This window comes from Zonotrichia albicollis, chromosome 9 (assembly GCF_047830755.1).
Source record: "Zonotrichia albicollis isolate bZonAlb1 chromosome 9, bZonAlb1.hap1, whole genome shotgun sequence".
NCBI classification, from domain to species: Eukaryota; Metazoa; Chordata; class Aves; order Passeriformes; family Passerellidae; genus Zonotrichia; species Zonotrichia albicollis.
This window is the reverse complement of record NC_133827.1, coordinates 20,265,833-20,283,642: the sequence shown is the minus strand read 5'-3', so window position 1 is coordinate 20,283,642 and position 17,810 is coordinate 20,265,833. Positions and strand designations below refer to the sequence as shown.

Genomic DNA, 17,810 nt, shown 5'->3' with positions numbered 1-17,810 from the left:
CACCTTGTTGTATTTTATCAGAAATTCTTCTTTACTCTTAAGTGAAAAATAAAAGTTATTATTTTTTCCCTCCTCAGCCCATTTCCCCTCTATGTCCATTCAAATGAATGCAGAAGGAACAGCAAGCACCTAAAACAGATGAGTCTGTGTTTAGCACCAGACCATGTTTGGGTCTTTGATTTTCCTGTGATTAAAAACCTGAATCCTGCAGAACTATGCAATGTGTTTTATTTGGCACAGCCAATGTCTTTCTTCTCAAGAAAGGAGGCGAACAAAGACTCTGCAAGTCATCCTGTAGCAACTGGGGCAAATTTATCGTTACTGTGATTTAGTTTTATTCTGGCTTGTGTGTCATTCTTGGTGTAAAAGAGCTAAGTAGACAAATATAACTGTAAGTTTTCTGAGATTTATTATCTGGTTTGTCTGAGCTCCCTGCCCCATATGCTGGAGAGCAGATGTTAATTGTGGCACTGACCTCACTGAAGGCCAGTGTCTTCCCTCACAGTGCTGCTGGCATTCTGTCAGGCAGAGCAGATCACTGCCTTGCACCTCAGCATCCCCTGCCCCTTCTGGAACCATAACAGCCACTCTAGCATTCCAGCACTTAATGAAGCCAGCTGCAATCCAACCACACATGACATTTGAGTCCTCTGCAAATGAACCTTCAGTGTGGAAAAACAGAAAGGATTTAAGGAAACTCAGGGTAAACCTCTATTCACTAACTGTAGGAAAAGAAAGGTGTCATGGTTTGATGCTGGCACAATGCCAGTGCCCCCATGAAAATATATTCTCCCTGGTGTCTGCTGTGAGATGTGACCAGGAATACAGCAAAGCAGGCTCCAGCTTAGGAATAAAGGGAAAAAACCCCACTTTATTAACCTACAACTACACAAAAAACCCACACAGAACTCAGAATGAAAACCTTTCAAAAACATTCCCCCTCCTCCCACCAAATTTCCAATACATCACAGTAAGACAAAACCTTGGACTCTCAATTCAGTTACCGCCCCTAAGATCACCAGCTCTCAGTGCATCACCACCCTTCAGATAATCAATTCTCAGTTCATCAAGGAGAGAGGAGTCTCTCTTGTGCCACAGGCTTCCCCTGGAAACACAGTTGAGACCTCTTGTGTTTCCATGTCACACGTGTCACTGCCCGGAGATCATTTGCCATCATGACATCCTCCTTCCATGCCCAGTGCTCTCACCACCGCACATGGACCAGAGCTGCTTCTGGGGTTCCCCTTTTAAGGATGCTTTGCCCAGTTCCAAAAAAAGCACAGTCTCTCACTCTCAGTTCCCCACAAATTCACCCACTGGGGCCGAGGAGTCTCGAGAACAGAGATCTTCTCCTTCACTGAAGATCGAGGGCACCACCACCCTCCTCATCCGTTGTCTCTGTTCACACACTCCTTCACATATCATCACTGCACTCCCTTGGCTCCAAGCCATTGCTTCCCCCTAAATGCAGTCTCTGTGTCTCAGGAAAAATGGTTCTGTCCACGGCTATACAAGAAAAGTCCACCCAAAGGCCACTCCATCATCCCTCCCACCTAGAATTCTTCTCAACTGTTCTGACATCTTTCACTTGCACAAACTTCCATCACACTTGCCCATTTCCTCCTATTTAATCTCTGTCTCTCTTCTCATTCAGCTCCAGGAGGATCAGCATTTGTAAGGTTTCCATCATCCAAGAAAAGGGTTAAAAATCTTGGGCTCTGCCTGCCCAGAACTCCCATGACTGCCCTGCCGGGCACCTTCTCACTGCACCCTTGCTGTACCTCCCCTTCTCCTACGGCCACATGATATCAAATTTCAAGGTGGCACAGGCACAGGCACCAGCTCTCTCTCTCTCTCTCTCTCTCTCTCTCTCTCTCTCTGGGGGTGGCTGCCTGCTGCCTCTCAGTGTTCCTTCACCCTTCCATCCTGCAGGGGCCTTCACCTCCCCTCTCTGTCCAAGGCCCGGCCTACCTCACCAGGCCCCATGGCTTCCCCTCCCACACGCAGCCCACAGCCGGGCAGGCCAGGGGAGCTCTGACCTCCTTCACCCACCAGAACCAAGAGAGCTTCCTGTGGGAGTTCTCTGCTTTTAACCCCCTGAGCTGGGCAGGGGAGCTCTGACCTCCTTCATGGACGGAACCCAAGAGAGCTTCCCCTGGGAGTTCTCTGCTTTTAACCCCCTGTGTTCTCAGAGGCGTATCCATGTCCTCAGTGGCCAGTATTCAAATCTGAGCACCTATTGGTTTGATCACAGCATCCCAAAAAACTCACTTCCTTTTCAAACCAGGAGAAAAGGACATGGAATAAAATAATAATGAAAGACGTCTTAGTTTCATATTCTGCAGCCCTCTGTGGTTGCATGGCCACAGTGCTGGTCCTTTTCCATTAGAAACCACCCTTGTTTGAAATTTATCTGGCTGTTCACCTGCACAGATTTGTCTCCTGTCTTACTCTTAGAAGAGACTTGACAACTCTGTCCCAGACCAGAAGACTTTCACATTACTCTGAGATGGAGAGATGATAAAAACAATTCACTGGTGCAGTCTTTTACAGCTTTTAGTGGTACATATATACATATTAATGTATGAGATACATAAATATGCATATACATACATACATACACACACACAAAACTTTGGCATTTTTAATTACAAACTGGAGTGAAACATTTGAAAACAGCGTTGTAGAACAGTTATGTATTTCTAAAGCTTTAAAGTAAAAAGAGAACACTGTTTTTAGAAAGCATGGTACAATCACTGAAATAAATCAACTCCAAACAGCTCATATCAATGTGCATATTTTCTTAGACCAATTTGTAGTATTATAGTTGTTCAGGCAGGATACTTCCAACAGCTCATATCAGAATAAATTGATTTAAAAACTATTAAAGAAAGGGAAATTATCAGAGCATACAAAGATGAAAAAACATTTTTAGAAACTAAGTATTTAATAACTGAGTTGGATTGAAATTGAAACTAAACTACTGAAGTGACACACAGCTAATGAAAACTGATCCCTGTTAACTCTACTATTAAAGTTATTGTTGATATTCCTCAAGCTGCCAAATAACAGTCTTGGTAGGTAATAGAAAGGAAAATAAGTTATACAAAGTGTTATAATGGTCCCATAAAGAAACTTCCATGGGATTAGGTTGAATGTTGGTTCTTCTTCACCAGTAAGGGAATTTTTCCTGGGCAATAATCTCTCTCTTGCTCTCATTGCCTTGTGTAAATAAACCCAGTTAACATTATTTGACTGTGGTGCTCTGAATTGCACCATCCCTCTTTCCAGGCTTTCTGGACTAAGGACTGGTCTCCAAAGAAGAATTAGAATGGGAGCAAGGCAGTGGCCTCTTGTTTCAGAAGCAATATTCCCTTCTGAAGCTGTCAGAAACTGGTACCCAATGAAGGGAGCAGCAAAAGTGAGACAGCCAGGATGGGGAGCAGACCACTTTAAGTGTTTTTTAGGTTCCTCTACTGTTGTTTAAAAAAGTAAATTAAAAAATCAAGCTATTTCTATTTTATCTGTTCTTTGTTCTTATAATATTTCATTACTTGTAACAGGAAGCTTTATTGAACAGTAACTCGTCGTGGTGTATTATTTCCCTTTTTTCCTTTTGTTCTAATATCTCCTTTATTTTTCTATTAATGAACAATAACCCATCAGGAATTAAAAAAGGCAGAAAAATCCCCTGATGTCAGGGTATAAAAAGAACAAGTAAAACCATTAAGGATAATGCAAAGAACTTTGCTTCAGAGATGCAGCATGGCCACTGCCAGCTTGGATTTGCCCTTGGAAATCTACAGCTGAGGAGAGCAGGAAAAGCAAGGGAAGAGAGGCCCCAGCACGGATGCTGCAGTGTGTCAGGCTCAATAAAACATTGCCTGGCTCCTATCAGGGTGGAAAAGTGCTCCTATCTAAATGGAAAGAATGATCAATATTCTGAGATGTATGCACTTTCTACTAAGTAATGAAACATGGGGACATTTTTTAAGATCAACTTGAATCAACTGAATCTGAGGAATGAAAATATCAACCAAAGTCTTAGCAAGAATGAACACTACAAGTTTAATTTCCTGCCTCCCAGTTGAAAGGGCTTCTATGATTGTTTCATTTATATGCCAGATATTGATCTACACTGTGATTTGTCTGTATTAATTTTCTGTTAAATATCTCTCTAGACTAAAGAAACTACTATAAATGTTATATACACAAATGTGTATATATATGATCAGAGATGAAAAAATGCAAAGACTTTGGGGAGATCATGTCTTTGGGAATTATTGACAAACTGAACACATTTACCACTTAACAAATAAGAGTAATATTAGGGAGAACTATGAAACCCACCAGATCCTTTGAGCTCCTACCTGAAATGGCCTAAATACCTCCTTTGTTTCCTAATCTGAGACCTGATATTTGGTTGACATTATTTATTGAAGTGCTCAAATAATTTTTTTATTTTCACCTATTAATGCATTCATAAAGCATTTATAGCATTAAAGCATGTTTTATTTCCAAATGGCACCCATTATGTTCCTGAGGGCATCACTGGGAAGGGAGTACAGAGATCAGGGATGTTTTAATGTACATTGAGGCACAGATTATGTCAGTCTTATTTTCTTGCATTATTAATGTCCTTTCCAAAACTAAAACGGTGTGGGCTTGTGAACAACCTGATTTCAAAGGGAGCTGAAAGGGACCAAAAGCTCTGTGAGTTTGTTCCCTCCTCAAGACAGGATGCATAGAATTCTACTTCATTTCACACAGGAGGCCTCATCACTCATGAGGCCTCATCTTTGAAGCTTATCTGGAATTTAAATCACTTTCTCTCATCTCCAAAATCTGCCTTCTTAGGTGACACAAGCAGGAATTCTGTCTGTCAGATGTTTCTATTAAGAGATTTGCAACAAACTTATTTTTCACTTTGGAGGTCTCTGTCTGCAAATGGAATTGTGGTCATAAACTAAATGAAATGCTCATTTAGCACACCTCCTGAAAAAACCATTATTTGCTAGAAAACCAAGCAAATAATTTTCAGTTTATTAATAGTACTTAATCAAAAAATAAGTTTAATTAAAAAAACCAAAAGCTATGAGGGTTAATACAAAACAAACCCTGCTATTCTTTGCCGTTACCTCTCAAATATTAATATACATGCTTTTTATTCAGTTTGCTTTCTAGAAGCCTGGCTGAAATGATAATACTCAAACGTTTAAAGGTTACATTTGAGTCAGGCATCTTGACTGCCTGCTGCTTCAAGGACTGAGACAATTGAGGGATGTGGCCACACTCCTGAAGGGTGTTTTTTCTCTATGTGAGCATCAGGATGTTGCATGAAGAAAACAGGGCTGTCCTTGTTCAAAGCAGGATGAGACATCCTTTCCTTGCTGCTGAACAAATAGAACACTTGGTTCAGGCAGCTTTTAAGATGCTATAAAGGTACACAGAGTGGGATTAATGCAAACTTGACCCTGGAGACAAAGAAAACAGGGTAGCTGGGGCTTGTTTGCTTTAGAGGACAGACATTTGTGCTCAGCTCTAAAAACACCTCCTGAAGAGAGCTCCTGTCTCCTCCCTCTCACACAGCCCCACCTACACACATCACTCAATTTGCCAGACCAAGGGACTGAGCTCCCTTATCAATGCACATCCCACGGGAAGTTATATGCTGGCATTAATTCATTAAATAAACATCCAGATGTTGATGGCTAAGCTCTCAGCTCCCATCTGGGAAACACTGGGGCTCCCAGGCTGGGCTGCAGGTAGAAGAAAACCCACCTGGATCCTGCCTGGGGCTGCACACCTGTGCTTTGCTGGCTCTTTGAAGGCCCCCAGCACTTGGCAAATCCCTCTTCAAAGGCTCTGATCTCTGAAGGAGGTGCTGAGACTGCTTGCAAGGGCTGCTTTGAACATGCTCAGGAAAGGCAGATGCAGCTGACATGGGTGTTAAACACCTCTCACAATTTCCACATTTCGGGAGAAGCGATTTACTTGAAACGTTATTTGCTCTGTTGAAAGGGCACAGTGCAAACTGGGGATGAAAGAATCCCTGCTTTTCACACAAGTCTCACACTGAATTGAGAGGATCTTTCCAGGGAAGAGAATGGAGGGAATTCCAAGGAGGGAATCTCGTGCAGCCCAGAGCTCTGGCAGGTGTGGATGCTGCAGCACCCTGAGCTGGGGGTGGCTACAGCAGCACAAAGGCACAGCAGAAATAGGTGCTCCTTCCCCATACAGATTAATCTGGGATTTACTTCTGTTCCAGCAGACAATTAGGACATAATGCAGGGAAAAGCAAATGGTATTTTGTTTTAATGCAGCTAAAAGGTGGCAATGAGTCATACTTGGCTCCCTTAATAATTTCTGTAAGGTGAAGAATGGTTGTGTGTCCATGCTGCTGTATTTACACATAGATATAAGTCAGGAAATGATACAACTCAAATATTATGCATAGTCTCTTCAGTGAAATGGGGACTGCTGGGACTTTAATTACAGAGCTGGCATTTTGCAGACAGACTGATTATGTGTTATATACCGGAGGAAGGTAATTAGTTATCAGCTGTATGTGTGACTTTGCCAAAGAATGCTGTTATTTTGTCAATATGCAGCTTGCTTCTAGTACTAATCATGATCATGTTCTTTATTCACAATTGAGTTGTCTGAAATTTTCCCAGGGAAGCACTGTTTCGCTGACTGGTAAATGGGTGCTGAAATTACTATTTTTAGAAATGGGAGAACAGGTTCTTCAGGTAAAAAAAAAACCCAAAACAACCCTGAAAAATATGCCTTTTTAGTTTTGCCAAATAGGTCAGGTGTTAGCTTTCAAAATTGTAAATAACTTTCAAAAAAATCTGAATATTAAGGAAGAAAACTTCCAACATGCTCCCCTAAAGTATGTAATAACAGACCCATACCAAGTCATATGGAAGACTTACATGACATAAAAGAACTGCAACTGCAGAAATAAAGACAATAGGTGGATCCTTTGCCAGCTGAGAGCTGTGTATTTCTGAAATCCAAACAAATAGTCCATTTGGGCTAGAAAGTGACATTCAAGGAGAGCAACAGCAGCTCTGTCCCTATGGGAAGGAATCCAAGTGTGACATTCAGGAATGTCCCTTATTGCCTGAAAGCAACTGGACATTTCCTGTCACCTCTGCATGCAGAGGACTATCTATGGCCTCCTATTGCACACACTCTAGAGTCATATTAATACCCTCATTTATGTTTGAATTGTAATACATTTAACTATTATCACAGTTCTCCTTCTATTTACCTTAGCTGAGCACTGGGTGCTAAGTTACTGCAAGAGTTTTCATTAAATCAGCCACATTTGGTTAAATATTGATCATACGGAATCAAAGGCTGAATTTGAAATCAGGGTCTCTGTGCTGGCCATGGAATTACAGCAAACCCTTATTTGGGAGTGCATCCAAATCCAGGGATGGTGGTACAGGTGTCTCAGGGAGAGAGGGCATGAGGCCACTTAGGAAAGATTAAGAAATGCCATGCAGGCCATGTGTGCAATTACAGCAACAGTGAATTCCTCTGAACATGTCTGAGTCCACAGGTTAATTGGAGAGAACTAACTGGAAGGGAAAAGATTGAATCAGTAATGAAAGGATCACAGTAAGATAGGAAAAGAACTTAGTGAGATCCTGGGTTGTGTGACTGCTTGAAAAAATGCAGTAAAATTCTGGAGTGTCTGGAATACCATTGTCCATTTGGAAGAACACTAAACAAGGGTAGGAAAATCTGTGCAATATCAGTCTGCAGTTTTTTCTGTCTGTTTTCAAGCAGTTGTGAGTAAATTAGAAATAGGAACTTCACTGGCTTTTAAAATTTGAAGTTTTAAAATTTTAAAATTTGAAGTTTTATTATAATACCCTACCAGAACTTAGTGCAATTTCTATGGCATAGTGATGCTTATTTTGGGAAATTTTCTTGCTGATGGAGTTTTGTTATGACTTTAATATGCAATTACTTTAAAACCCCCTACAAAACATTACAGCTATCAATAATACCAAAGAATGCCAGGAACTTTCCTGAAACTATGATTCAATAAACTTGAAATTTCTAAGATTAAAGTTGCACTTTTAGTTTCATTTGAAAACAACTTCTGCTAATGGAAGATTGAAGTAAGGATCCTGCTTTTGCCTGCCTAAGAAGTTTCTATAGGGTTCACTGCCTGCTTATAAAGAATATGCAACTCTCAAGTAGAAAAAGATTTCAAGACATGAAATTATTCATAAGGATTTCCATTTCCTAGCCAGCACCAGTACTGCTACAAAACTATAAGTGGATCCACAATTATTTGTAACCCAATCAGGTTGTAACTGCTAATGAGAGAACAGTTAATACTAAATTTTGAAGTTAGCTTGGCTCTGCCATGCTCTGGCAAAGCTCACAGATCTAGGCACAGCTTGAAGAGCACATTTTTAATTGGTGGCATTGAACTGAAAACCTGCACAGTTACCCTGACCTTATTTAACAGCTGCTGATTCTCCTTTATCCTTGCACAGTGAATTTCCATTGGTAAGGAAGCAGAGGTTTGGAATCTCAGCCAGTGCAGATTCACACCAGTGACTTCACACTGGCTCATCAGCTCTGCAGATGCCTGGTGCAGCCCTCGGGAATTTTTTACTTTCTGCAGCACATAAACACAGTAATAGCAGCAAAGTTCAATATGGCCAATAGATATAAATTCTTCTGAAATCCCAGTGAGTGCAAAAAAGTGTTTTTTAAATCTATGTCTTAAGACAGTCAATATCTTTAGAAAAGCAGAGCTCTTTATGAAAAGTGAAATTGATCTTTCTTCAAATTCATGTAAATCACGCATTTGGTTTACCCACCACAGTCATTCCTAATACATCCCAGGAGCTCTGTAAATAAGAATATTGATTTTGATGACCTCGGGAGGTGGTGCAGTGAGAACTGACAAATCCATAGTACAGCTAAATGACTCCTGCAGTCTTAGGTGAGGAGTTGTTTATATGGCTACTTTCACATGACAAATGCCTGATATAAGTTTTATTAAACCACTAGCAACCATAATGATATATTTTTAGAATACCAGACATTACTTAGAGCTGGAAGGAACTTTAAGGGGATATATAAAGTGCGTCTTTCTCTGTGCCAAGGTTGCACAATGTACACATGCTACAATTTCAATAATATATATATAAGAAAATAAAAATTTAGTGGGTAAAGTATAGAAAAGGAGGATTATTTGGTGCAAGCAAATAACAGCATTAGAAAATGCAGCTTTGAAATAAGAGCCTTTCTATTCAAGGTTCATTCATTTGTGGTGGTGACACAGGACACTTCACTGCAGTGCCAGGAAGAGTTTGCAAACTGATTTGCATGCAAGCTGTGAGCTGCTTCTGTAGCCTTGAAACTCCTAATGTGTAATACTGATTTTCACAATGGGTTTCAAAAATATGGATGGCTTAATTACAAGTTTAAATAATGAAATTGCTTAATCATGCTGACAGATAAAGCACCTGAAAAGCCTGATTATGTACAGTAGCTGCAGCATGTCTTTGTGCTGTCATGCTGTAACTTCCAGGTGGCTTACTAAATTAGATCAGTAGTTCATTCATGATGAAATAATTCTATTATAGCCCACCTTTCTTGTTCCTAAATTGCATCAAGGAAATGTGTCAGTTCAGTAACACTTGCTGACTGCAGTTAGGCAGCACCCTTGTGCTTCGTTTTTAAATGTAGAACTAGAAAGCTGCTCAGTTTTGCATTTTTATATAATTTTTCACCATGTGCTTGAAAATATGTCTTCCTAGGCTTTGACATTGTCAAGAGACTACCCAGATGTTAAAGCAAATCCATGGAAAAGCACCACCATGCTTTATTCCTGAACTGCAGACATCCAGAAACCCTGGCTCTAAGGTTGGAATAAACAGTTCATGAACATGGATAAATGAATTTATATTTATTAATAACACAACCTCTTTGTCTCCTAACCTGCCTTTGCAAGGATAAAGATCAGTCCTATCTTTGTGAAATGCTTCAGACACCACCTGAAAGCCAACCTGCTTTTTCTTTAAGCTAAATTTCCTGAGGGGCCTCAGGAAATTGCCCAAGTAATGGATCTTGAACATTTCCAAACCAGTTTCTGCAGGTGTTGTACAAATTCTGGTGCACAAGTGATAAATCACATACAGTGTAAAAGATAAATATTAGAAATAGCTGACAAATAAGAGAGTAAATGTGACTTTTCACCTTCAAATAATAGCTTGATAGGAAATTTCCATTCTAGGCTTCAAATTTCTTGAGTTCCCAGAGTAGTGTAAAACCAGGGCAATAACAGACACGTTAATCCAGCTTGTTTAGATTTATTAATAACTCCATATCAAGATTTTCACTAAGAAATTAAATTAGTTGGAGGGTCTTCCCACAGGATGCTTTAAGAATGTCATACTTTCTATTATTTCATGGTGCTATAGACAATTTAAACTTCCTTTTATTCTATGCAGAGTTTCCTTCCTTTTCTTTTTACTGCTTTCATTGAGAAATTAGTGTCTTAGTGTCTTAAAGAATGTTTGCAACAGTTCTAACTTCCCTTGGGAATGACCATAACTACATATGGGAAAACAGTTGTCCATGTAAGACCCCAAGGACAGCACATATCAGGGGTCATTTTCAGAAGGGTCACCCCAGTTCATTTAAAGTAGCTGAAAGTCCCACACCAGTGCAATAAAGCTGTAATAAAACAGGTCAGAAAATTGCAAAATGTAGAACAGAAATATGCAGGAAAATGTCCAAAAATTTCAAGCAAAAGCAAGTAGAGAAATGATAAAATATTGAGCTTGATTGTTCCTTAAGGTCATAGAAGTTTTACAGAAGCACAGAGCAGTCACTGCATTTCACACTGGGCTGTGCTGCAGAAATCAGAAATGCACAAAGGCACACCAATTTGTAGGGAATACTTCAGAGTGCCTCAAGAGGAATCCTGTATATCATAAAGCAAATTCTGGACAGCCACTGTGAGTGGTTTGTGAAGATTTTGTTGCTATCAGTGATAGAGCAGTTGCATTAAAAACTTATATTAAACAAGCTTTTTTCAGTTGGGATCTCAAAGAATATTTTCACCATTTATCATCACTGGTGACTCATCCTTGTGCTACCAAAAACTGTTTTGAAGCAAGACACTGAATAAATATTTGTCAAAATAGCATTCAAAGATGGAAAGTAGCAATAAAGTGTGTGAGAATAGACAGGGCTGTAATGGAAGGCACTTAAGGTGCCAGGAATGCCACAAAGACTTCTTTAAATCCTGGCATTATTTAATCTCTGTTGCAGAATTAGTCATTCATTTATCATTTCTCTCTGACTGGCTCTGTAGGCAAACACCTCACTGATTTTTTTCTGCAGTTTTATTAAAGCTGTATGCAATAAGCAGTGCAGGCCTGCATACTGATTTCTAAAGTAAGTGTTTAAGAGCATAAGAAACTCTTCTGAGCTTCAAGTAATAAACTCCATCATAATGAAAAAGGATTACTTCAAATAGAGCATTGTGCTGGAAAGGATGGGACTGCTAAGACCCATGGCTTTTACCTAGAGATTAGATTTTATGTATAGAAATGATGGAAATTTGCACAAAAACCAATTCTAAACAACGGCTAACAATCCAGCAAAAAAAGAACAACTTCCAGGCATAAATCCTATTGTTTGATGGAAATATCCAATTTAACTATATTAAAAAAAAAAAAAAGAGTTCAAATACCAAATCAATTTCACTTTACCTTCTTATCATGTAACAAATTCGTTCGAAAGTCAGTTCCTGCTGTAACATGTCCTTGAGCAGGTGCTGATGTTAAAAAGGAGCTGGGAGTGAAGCACTTGAGTGCCATGGCCCCTGGTGTGTGTGAGGCCATGGAAGGGCTGAAGTGCAAACCAAAGCCTTGCCTTGATCCTTCAGCAGCCCTGTGCCCACACTGACAAAATCACCACACTTAGGCTTATCCAAACCATCTCCTGTAGCTCCTGTTAGAAAAGGAACTGTTTTGGGGATTTTTCACAATGAAAAGCACTGCAGGTTAACGCTGGATTATTTAAACAATTTATCTCATCTTAGTAAAGGAACAGTACTTAATGTTTATCTGGTTTTTGCTGACTTAGAATGACTCCACATCATGCACTAGATTCCCTCTTTTTAATGGGATCAACATAAATTTTGCCTATGGGGTGAAGGCTGTTTGCAGAATGATAAGATCCTGAAAATAATGCTGCACTGTGAATAAAGTACATGAAAAAATTGCTCATCTCTGGCTCAGATACCTTCTCCCACTAAAAAAGTGTTGTTATCCTGTTGATTTAGGAGAAGAAAAAATACCTTTTGGCTGTCCTCATATTTGTATGAAAAGTGTCATACCTGTTCAGAACAGTGTGAAATACACCATCCTGTTTAGTGTTATGTATTCCACTGTCACCAAAGGCTTGAGTGACTTAGTTAATCATTCAAACTGCAATTCTGGTTTGGTTCACAGCTTACTAAGCAAGTCAAAGAAACAGATTTAATATTTTATATGTTATTCTTAGATGTCCCAAATGCATATTTGGCTGCCTAACTAATTCACTTAAAATAACACCTATGTTCATTTGAGATAATTAGATAATAATGTAGATGCCTTTTAATGACTTTGGTAACAAAACTTTTTGTTTTGTTAAGAGTCATTTCTGTCCTTTTTGTAATAAGTTCTTGGGTTTAAAAAGCATCCAATACTTCAAGTATGAGAAAAGAAATTACATAAATGTTGACAAACATCATGATATTTATTCAATTTAAACTTTTGAACGGGAAATTCAGGAAAAAGGTCATGATCCTGAAACAAAGGAAACACCTGGGCTTACAAAGAAATGGAAATAAAATGAAGGAACCTCCTCTACCTGGGCATCTATTGCAGTTTTTGTTACCAATGTTACAGACCTGACACTGATTTTCTTCAACATTGCTCTTTCCATACCTTTTCTTCCAGATTACTGCTAATGGATTCTCTCACAACTAAGACACTTAATTTGCACAAGGATGAAAGCGGGGAAAATCCCAAACTATCCATACTTCTTTCTTCCCATGTTTCTTATAAATAACAAGGACACCCTCAGCAAAAAGTCTGATAGCTCTGATTATCAGCACCTTTGGCAGGTCACTAATACAGGCACATCTGCCCAGGGCTGTGGCACTCTCAGGTCATGGAGAAGTGCAGTAAGTGAAAAATCCATCTAGCAAAGGCCATTAATGGAACAAATAGGGACAAATAAACTGAAAGCCATACTGGAAATAAATCCTTAGGTTTATGAACTGACTTAAAGACACAATATTCCCAGAGCTGGCCTGGCAGATACTGTCATTTGGAGTTTCCCCACACTGCTTGTGCAAGGCTGTCACAGTGTTGAGAGGCTGCAGATGCACTGCTCAGGTGCAGCTGTGTAAAATGTTCCATGGATCCCTTTACCCAGACAAGGACAGAGCCTGCAGCTAAGGTGTATGCCAAACTCACCCAGCACAGAAATGAGATCTAGACAATTAAATTAAACCTAGTCAGTGCCCTGAAAGAATGAGGAGTCTCATGGAGTAGATAGAGCCCAGAGCAGCTGGTATCATAAATTTTACTGTTCTGCAGTGAGAGTGATAAATGATTTCGCCAGTTCAAGCTTCACCCTCTTCCAAGGTCACTGGGTATCTCTCAGCAAAAACAATCTCTGGATTGTTGCGTTCATAAAGTGAGCTCAGCAATAAAGTGCTGTGCCACATTTTCCTCTGCTCTGGCTGTGGCTGGGACCAAGCCCTGGAGGCTCTTGCAGATTAATTTCTGCCCTGTGCTGTCTGCAGAGCCCTGGCCCACAGGGCAGGTGGGGGACAGGGACAGCAGCTGGGCACAGCTCCATTACCAGGCTTTTCTTAGCAAAACAACAACAGCAGCAGGGAATCAGAGGGTTTGCCACTGCAGAATGATCTGTTTTGAAGGTGAGATTTCCAGAGGTATGTCAGTGTCGAAATATGCAAATAATCAAATTAATCTACTCCTGGAAGTCTAATCCAGCTTTTTTCATATTGAGTAGGACCCTAGCTTGGGTTTTATGATGTGGTTTTAAAATATCCTGGGCTTTCTAAGATGTACCACTCTGGGTATACAGTTAGAAGAAGGCATCAATTTACTACATTATAGTGACAATTTCTCACTGCCTTGTCTTCAAAACCATGCAAGTTCCTTCCTGGCCCATTATTCACATATGTTTTATTTTCAGTTTCTTTTAATTTACTCTACCATACAGGCCAGATGAAGCATGAAGAAGAGATAAAGCAGCAATTTTTATGAGGTCCCTTCATGACAAAACTTACAACAGTATCACCTTGACAATATAAATCCATCTTCATGGAAGTCTGGGCACACAACCCATAACAAACTTTATTTATACTTTAATCTTACTTTCTTTTTCATCTATAAACAATAGCTGAAAATATACTGTGGAAATCAATTGACAGCACCCGAATGAAAGGCAATTAATCAAGTGACCTAAAAAATATTTTCTGTCTCTAGTTTACATCATGTAGGAGTTTTCAGTAGTAGTTAGGAAAGTTCATGGCCAAGTTACAAGAGTCACACACAAATTTAATTTATTGAGAGGACACTGGTTCTCTCTCATTTTAAGGATATAAAAGTTGACTGCACTCAATTTTCAAAATCAAAATACTTCCCAAAACCTTGCATTATCATTAATTAGATGCTTAGTACTGAGCTTAGAAATACAACTCCATCTTCAGCATTCACAACAGCCTTATCTGAGATGATACCAGTTACTCCTGACTTGCAATATTCAATATGATTTAATTTCAATTTATTTTGTGACACTAAGATTTCCTATTGAGTACAGCACAAACTGATTCCAGACTGGTTAGTGTTAAATGCAAAGTGAGTGCCATGACCACCACAGGCCTTCTTACCACACTCATCTGATAACCACGATGGAGATCTCATTTTTATATACCTTTACAAGGCGAATTAGAAAAGTAAACATTCCTATAGCTACATTTTCCATAGCATACTTTGGACTCAAAGATAAGAAGAAATTTACTTTGAAAAAATAGTACTTTTCTGAAGTCTGTCTTCTTTCACCCAAATGATGCTTATCCTACCTAGAATGAACAAACCTATGAAAGGCAACTCTTATCTCTTTAATAATAATTTTCTTGCAATATACACTTAATAATAAGGCAAAATTACATACAGCACAGCAGATAAAAGAAAAGGTCTGCAGATAGGATTTACAATATAATAGAAGTGCCTTTCTGTGTATCAGCATACTCTTTAGCAAAAAGGTTTCCATCACTCCCATTGTGCAGATTTTATATATAAATAAAAATAAAGCAGATTTTTTTAAAAATTATAAATGGAAAACATTTAGGGAACTATATGCAATGTCACATCTCTCTCCACTGCCAAAGTATATAAAGCTCTATACCATTTAAAGTGGCCCAGTTAAAATAAACAACAAAAAACTAGTCATAAAATGACTTGACAAAGTTAACTTATTTGTCTCTTTTTATGTGGATCCTAAATAGAGTTGAAACACTTGCAAGTTGCAGTGTAATTCCAAGAGATTCTGGACAGACTCCGGACAGACTCTGGACAGCTGCTGTGGGATCTGGGTGGTTCCCTGTGCTGCCTAAAGGGCTGAGAAGGAGGAAGGGTCCTTGTTGGGATGGACGAAAGTTTGACAAGAAAGTCTCACAGATATGTGTGCTTAGCAGAAAGATTTTTAAATGTAGAGTCTGATGAAGGAATAGAGTTGGAAGCAAGTTTTGATATAGAAGAAAATAATTGCTGAGCCAATCTTACTGGATAACCAAGACGGTAAAAGGTGTGTTAGTTAGAAGGGGTTTTTATGACAGAACAAAGGATAAACCCACCTCAAACAAGATGTTTTTACCAAGCAGAAAGATAGCACAGGCAAACAAACAAGCCTGCCGATGTGGCAAGTAGAAAAAAGGTCTCGGAATTTTCCACTGCAAGAAAACTGAATAACAACTTCTAGCTTAAACTGTAACATACTAACTTTTAGTGATTGGAGAACAGTAACGTCAATATGGTAATTACAGTAGTTATGATAGGCTATAGATAATAGTTAGGGTATAGATTGGTTCTACTGTATTAAGATGCTCAGCAAAGAAAAGTATATAATGCATTTGTAACCAAAACCAAAGGGTCTCCAGGCCTGCCTGCAGCTGGAGCTGATAGCTGAAGGCACAGGCTCTCTTACCCACAGCCATGGGCTGCTGTAACCTCTTGGATGGAACAAACTGCATTTTGGAGAGCTGCCTGGAGTCCCGCATCTCTCATTTAGGCTGCTGCAGTGGCACTCAACGTTGGGCACCGTCAGTAAGAGCCTGATTTAGGGATGCAGGACTCCAGGCGTGCCTGCAGCTGGAGCTGACAGCTGTAGGCGCAGCTCTGTTGCCCACCACCCTGGGCTGCTGTAACCTCTGGGATGGAATAAACTACATTTTGTATACAATAAACTGCATTTTGGAGAGCTGCCTGGAGTCCCACATCCCTCATTTTGGCTCTTACAGGTCCTGGATGACCTCGGGAAGCAGGAGGGGGGTACCTGGTCGAGCTTCCAGTGGAACTCGGCGGGGCGGAAGGTGTCAGCCTGGTCGAAGTCCTTGCGCAGCAGGAACACGAGGCGGCAGTTGTGCACGTAGAGCGCGTAGTGGTGCCGGTTCATCTCTGCGGGGACACACAGCCCTTGGTGCCTCACACACCAACAGCACCCAGACACAGCACAGAGACCCCACAGAACTGAGCTTTTTCATGGATTAGTAGGACTCTTCTTGAATTGTGCCATATCAGCTTTGTTCATGGAATCATCCTGCCCTAGCTAATAAATGAAATTCAAACACGTATTTTATCTAACTTGTTTCAGTGAAGAATTAGAAGTGTTTAAATCTAAATAATGAAAAAGAATTAAACATAATTTAGTTATGCTATCAGTCAATTCCTGTGAAATCTCTAGCTGTGTTATCCCAGCTGTGTTTGAAATTTATGTCCTTCAGTAAGCTCTTAAGGCAGCAATGCTTGGAGTGGCACCATCTGAGATTAGTTTTTTCTAAGGCCAAATTAAATGAGGAGACATGGCAACACTCTACTGCTGTTGATATCCCCTTTGCATAACATTTTTTCCCTACACAGACTCACCTGTCTTGTCAGAGTTGCAGAGAATAGTTTCCTTCTCAGCTCTTAATCCAGGACTAGGTCCATGTTTCATCCACAGAGTGATGGTGAATTGATCAGTTAAATTTTTTGGGACTATTCCATCTGGAATTTTGGCTCCTTGCTTTCCATCAAATTTAAAAATCATGTCATTGCTATCCATGAGGAGCCCAGCTGTCCAGTTGGTTGTTGTACTGGGAGATGGTAACAGGTCAATGGCACCTGAGGAAGCTCCTGCAAATCACATAATGATTAAAACAATGAGAGACCAGTGAAAAAGTTGTGAAGATTAATATAGGCTAGGGTTCTGATTCACACTCTTTAGACTACTTTACTACCCAAATGGTCCTACCAGCCTCAATGCCAAATCACTGAAACATTATAAAATACCCACCATCATGAACCAGCAAGAGTTTTCTAGATTAAATGTAGAACAGAAGTTCTACATGCACAGAAGACTGTAGAAAATAATGTAAATTTATCTTTCTCAGAAATGGTCATTATTTTCTGAAATTCATTAACGCCATTTCTTCAGCTATTTCAAGGTCTGCTAAGTCAAAACAAATTTTCTGCATTTAT

At 39.7% G+C, this 17,810-nt stretch overlaps 1 protein-coding gene across 2 annotated transcripts in view; it reads right to left on the bottom strand.

Moving 5' to 3' along the window:
* CLSTN2 (calsyntenin 2) overlaps positions 1 to 17,810 on the bottom strand; it is a 299,276-nt gene that overhangs the window by 27,902 nt on the left and 253,564 nt on the right. For both annotated transcript variants that reach the window (XM_074546803.1, XM_074546802.1), the window contains exons 7-8: positions 17,217 to 17,465; positions 16,627 to 16,748 (exon numbers count right to left, since the gene is read on the bottom strand). In XM_074546803.1, the coding sequence (XP_074402904.1) occupies positions 16,627 to 16,748; positions 17,217 to 17,465 (371 nt within the window). The remainder of the gene's footprint in view (positions 1 to 16,626; positions 16,749 to 17,216; positions 17,466 to 17,810) is intronic.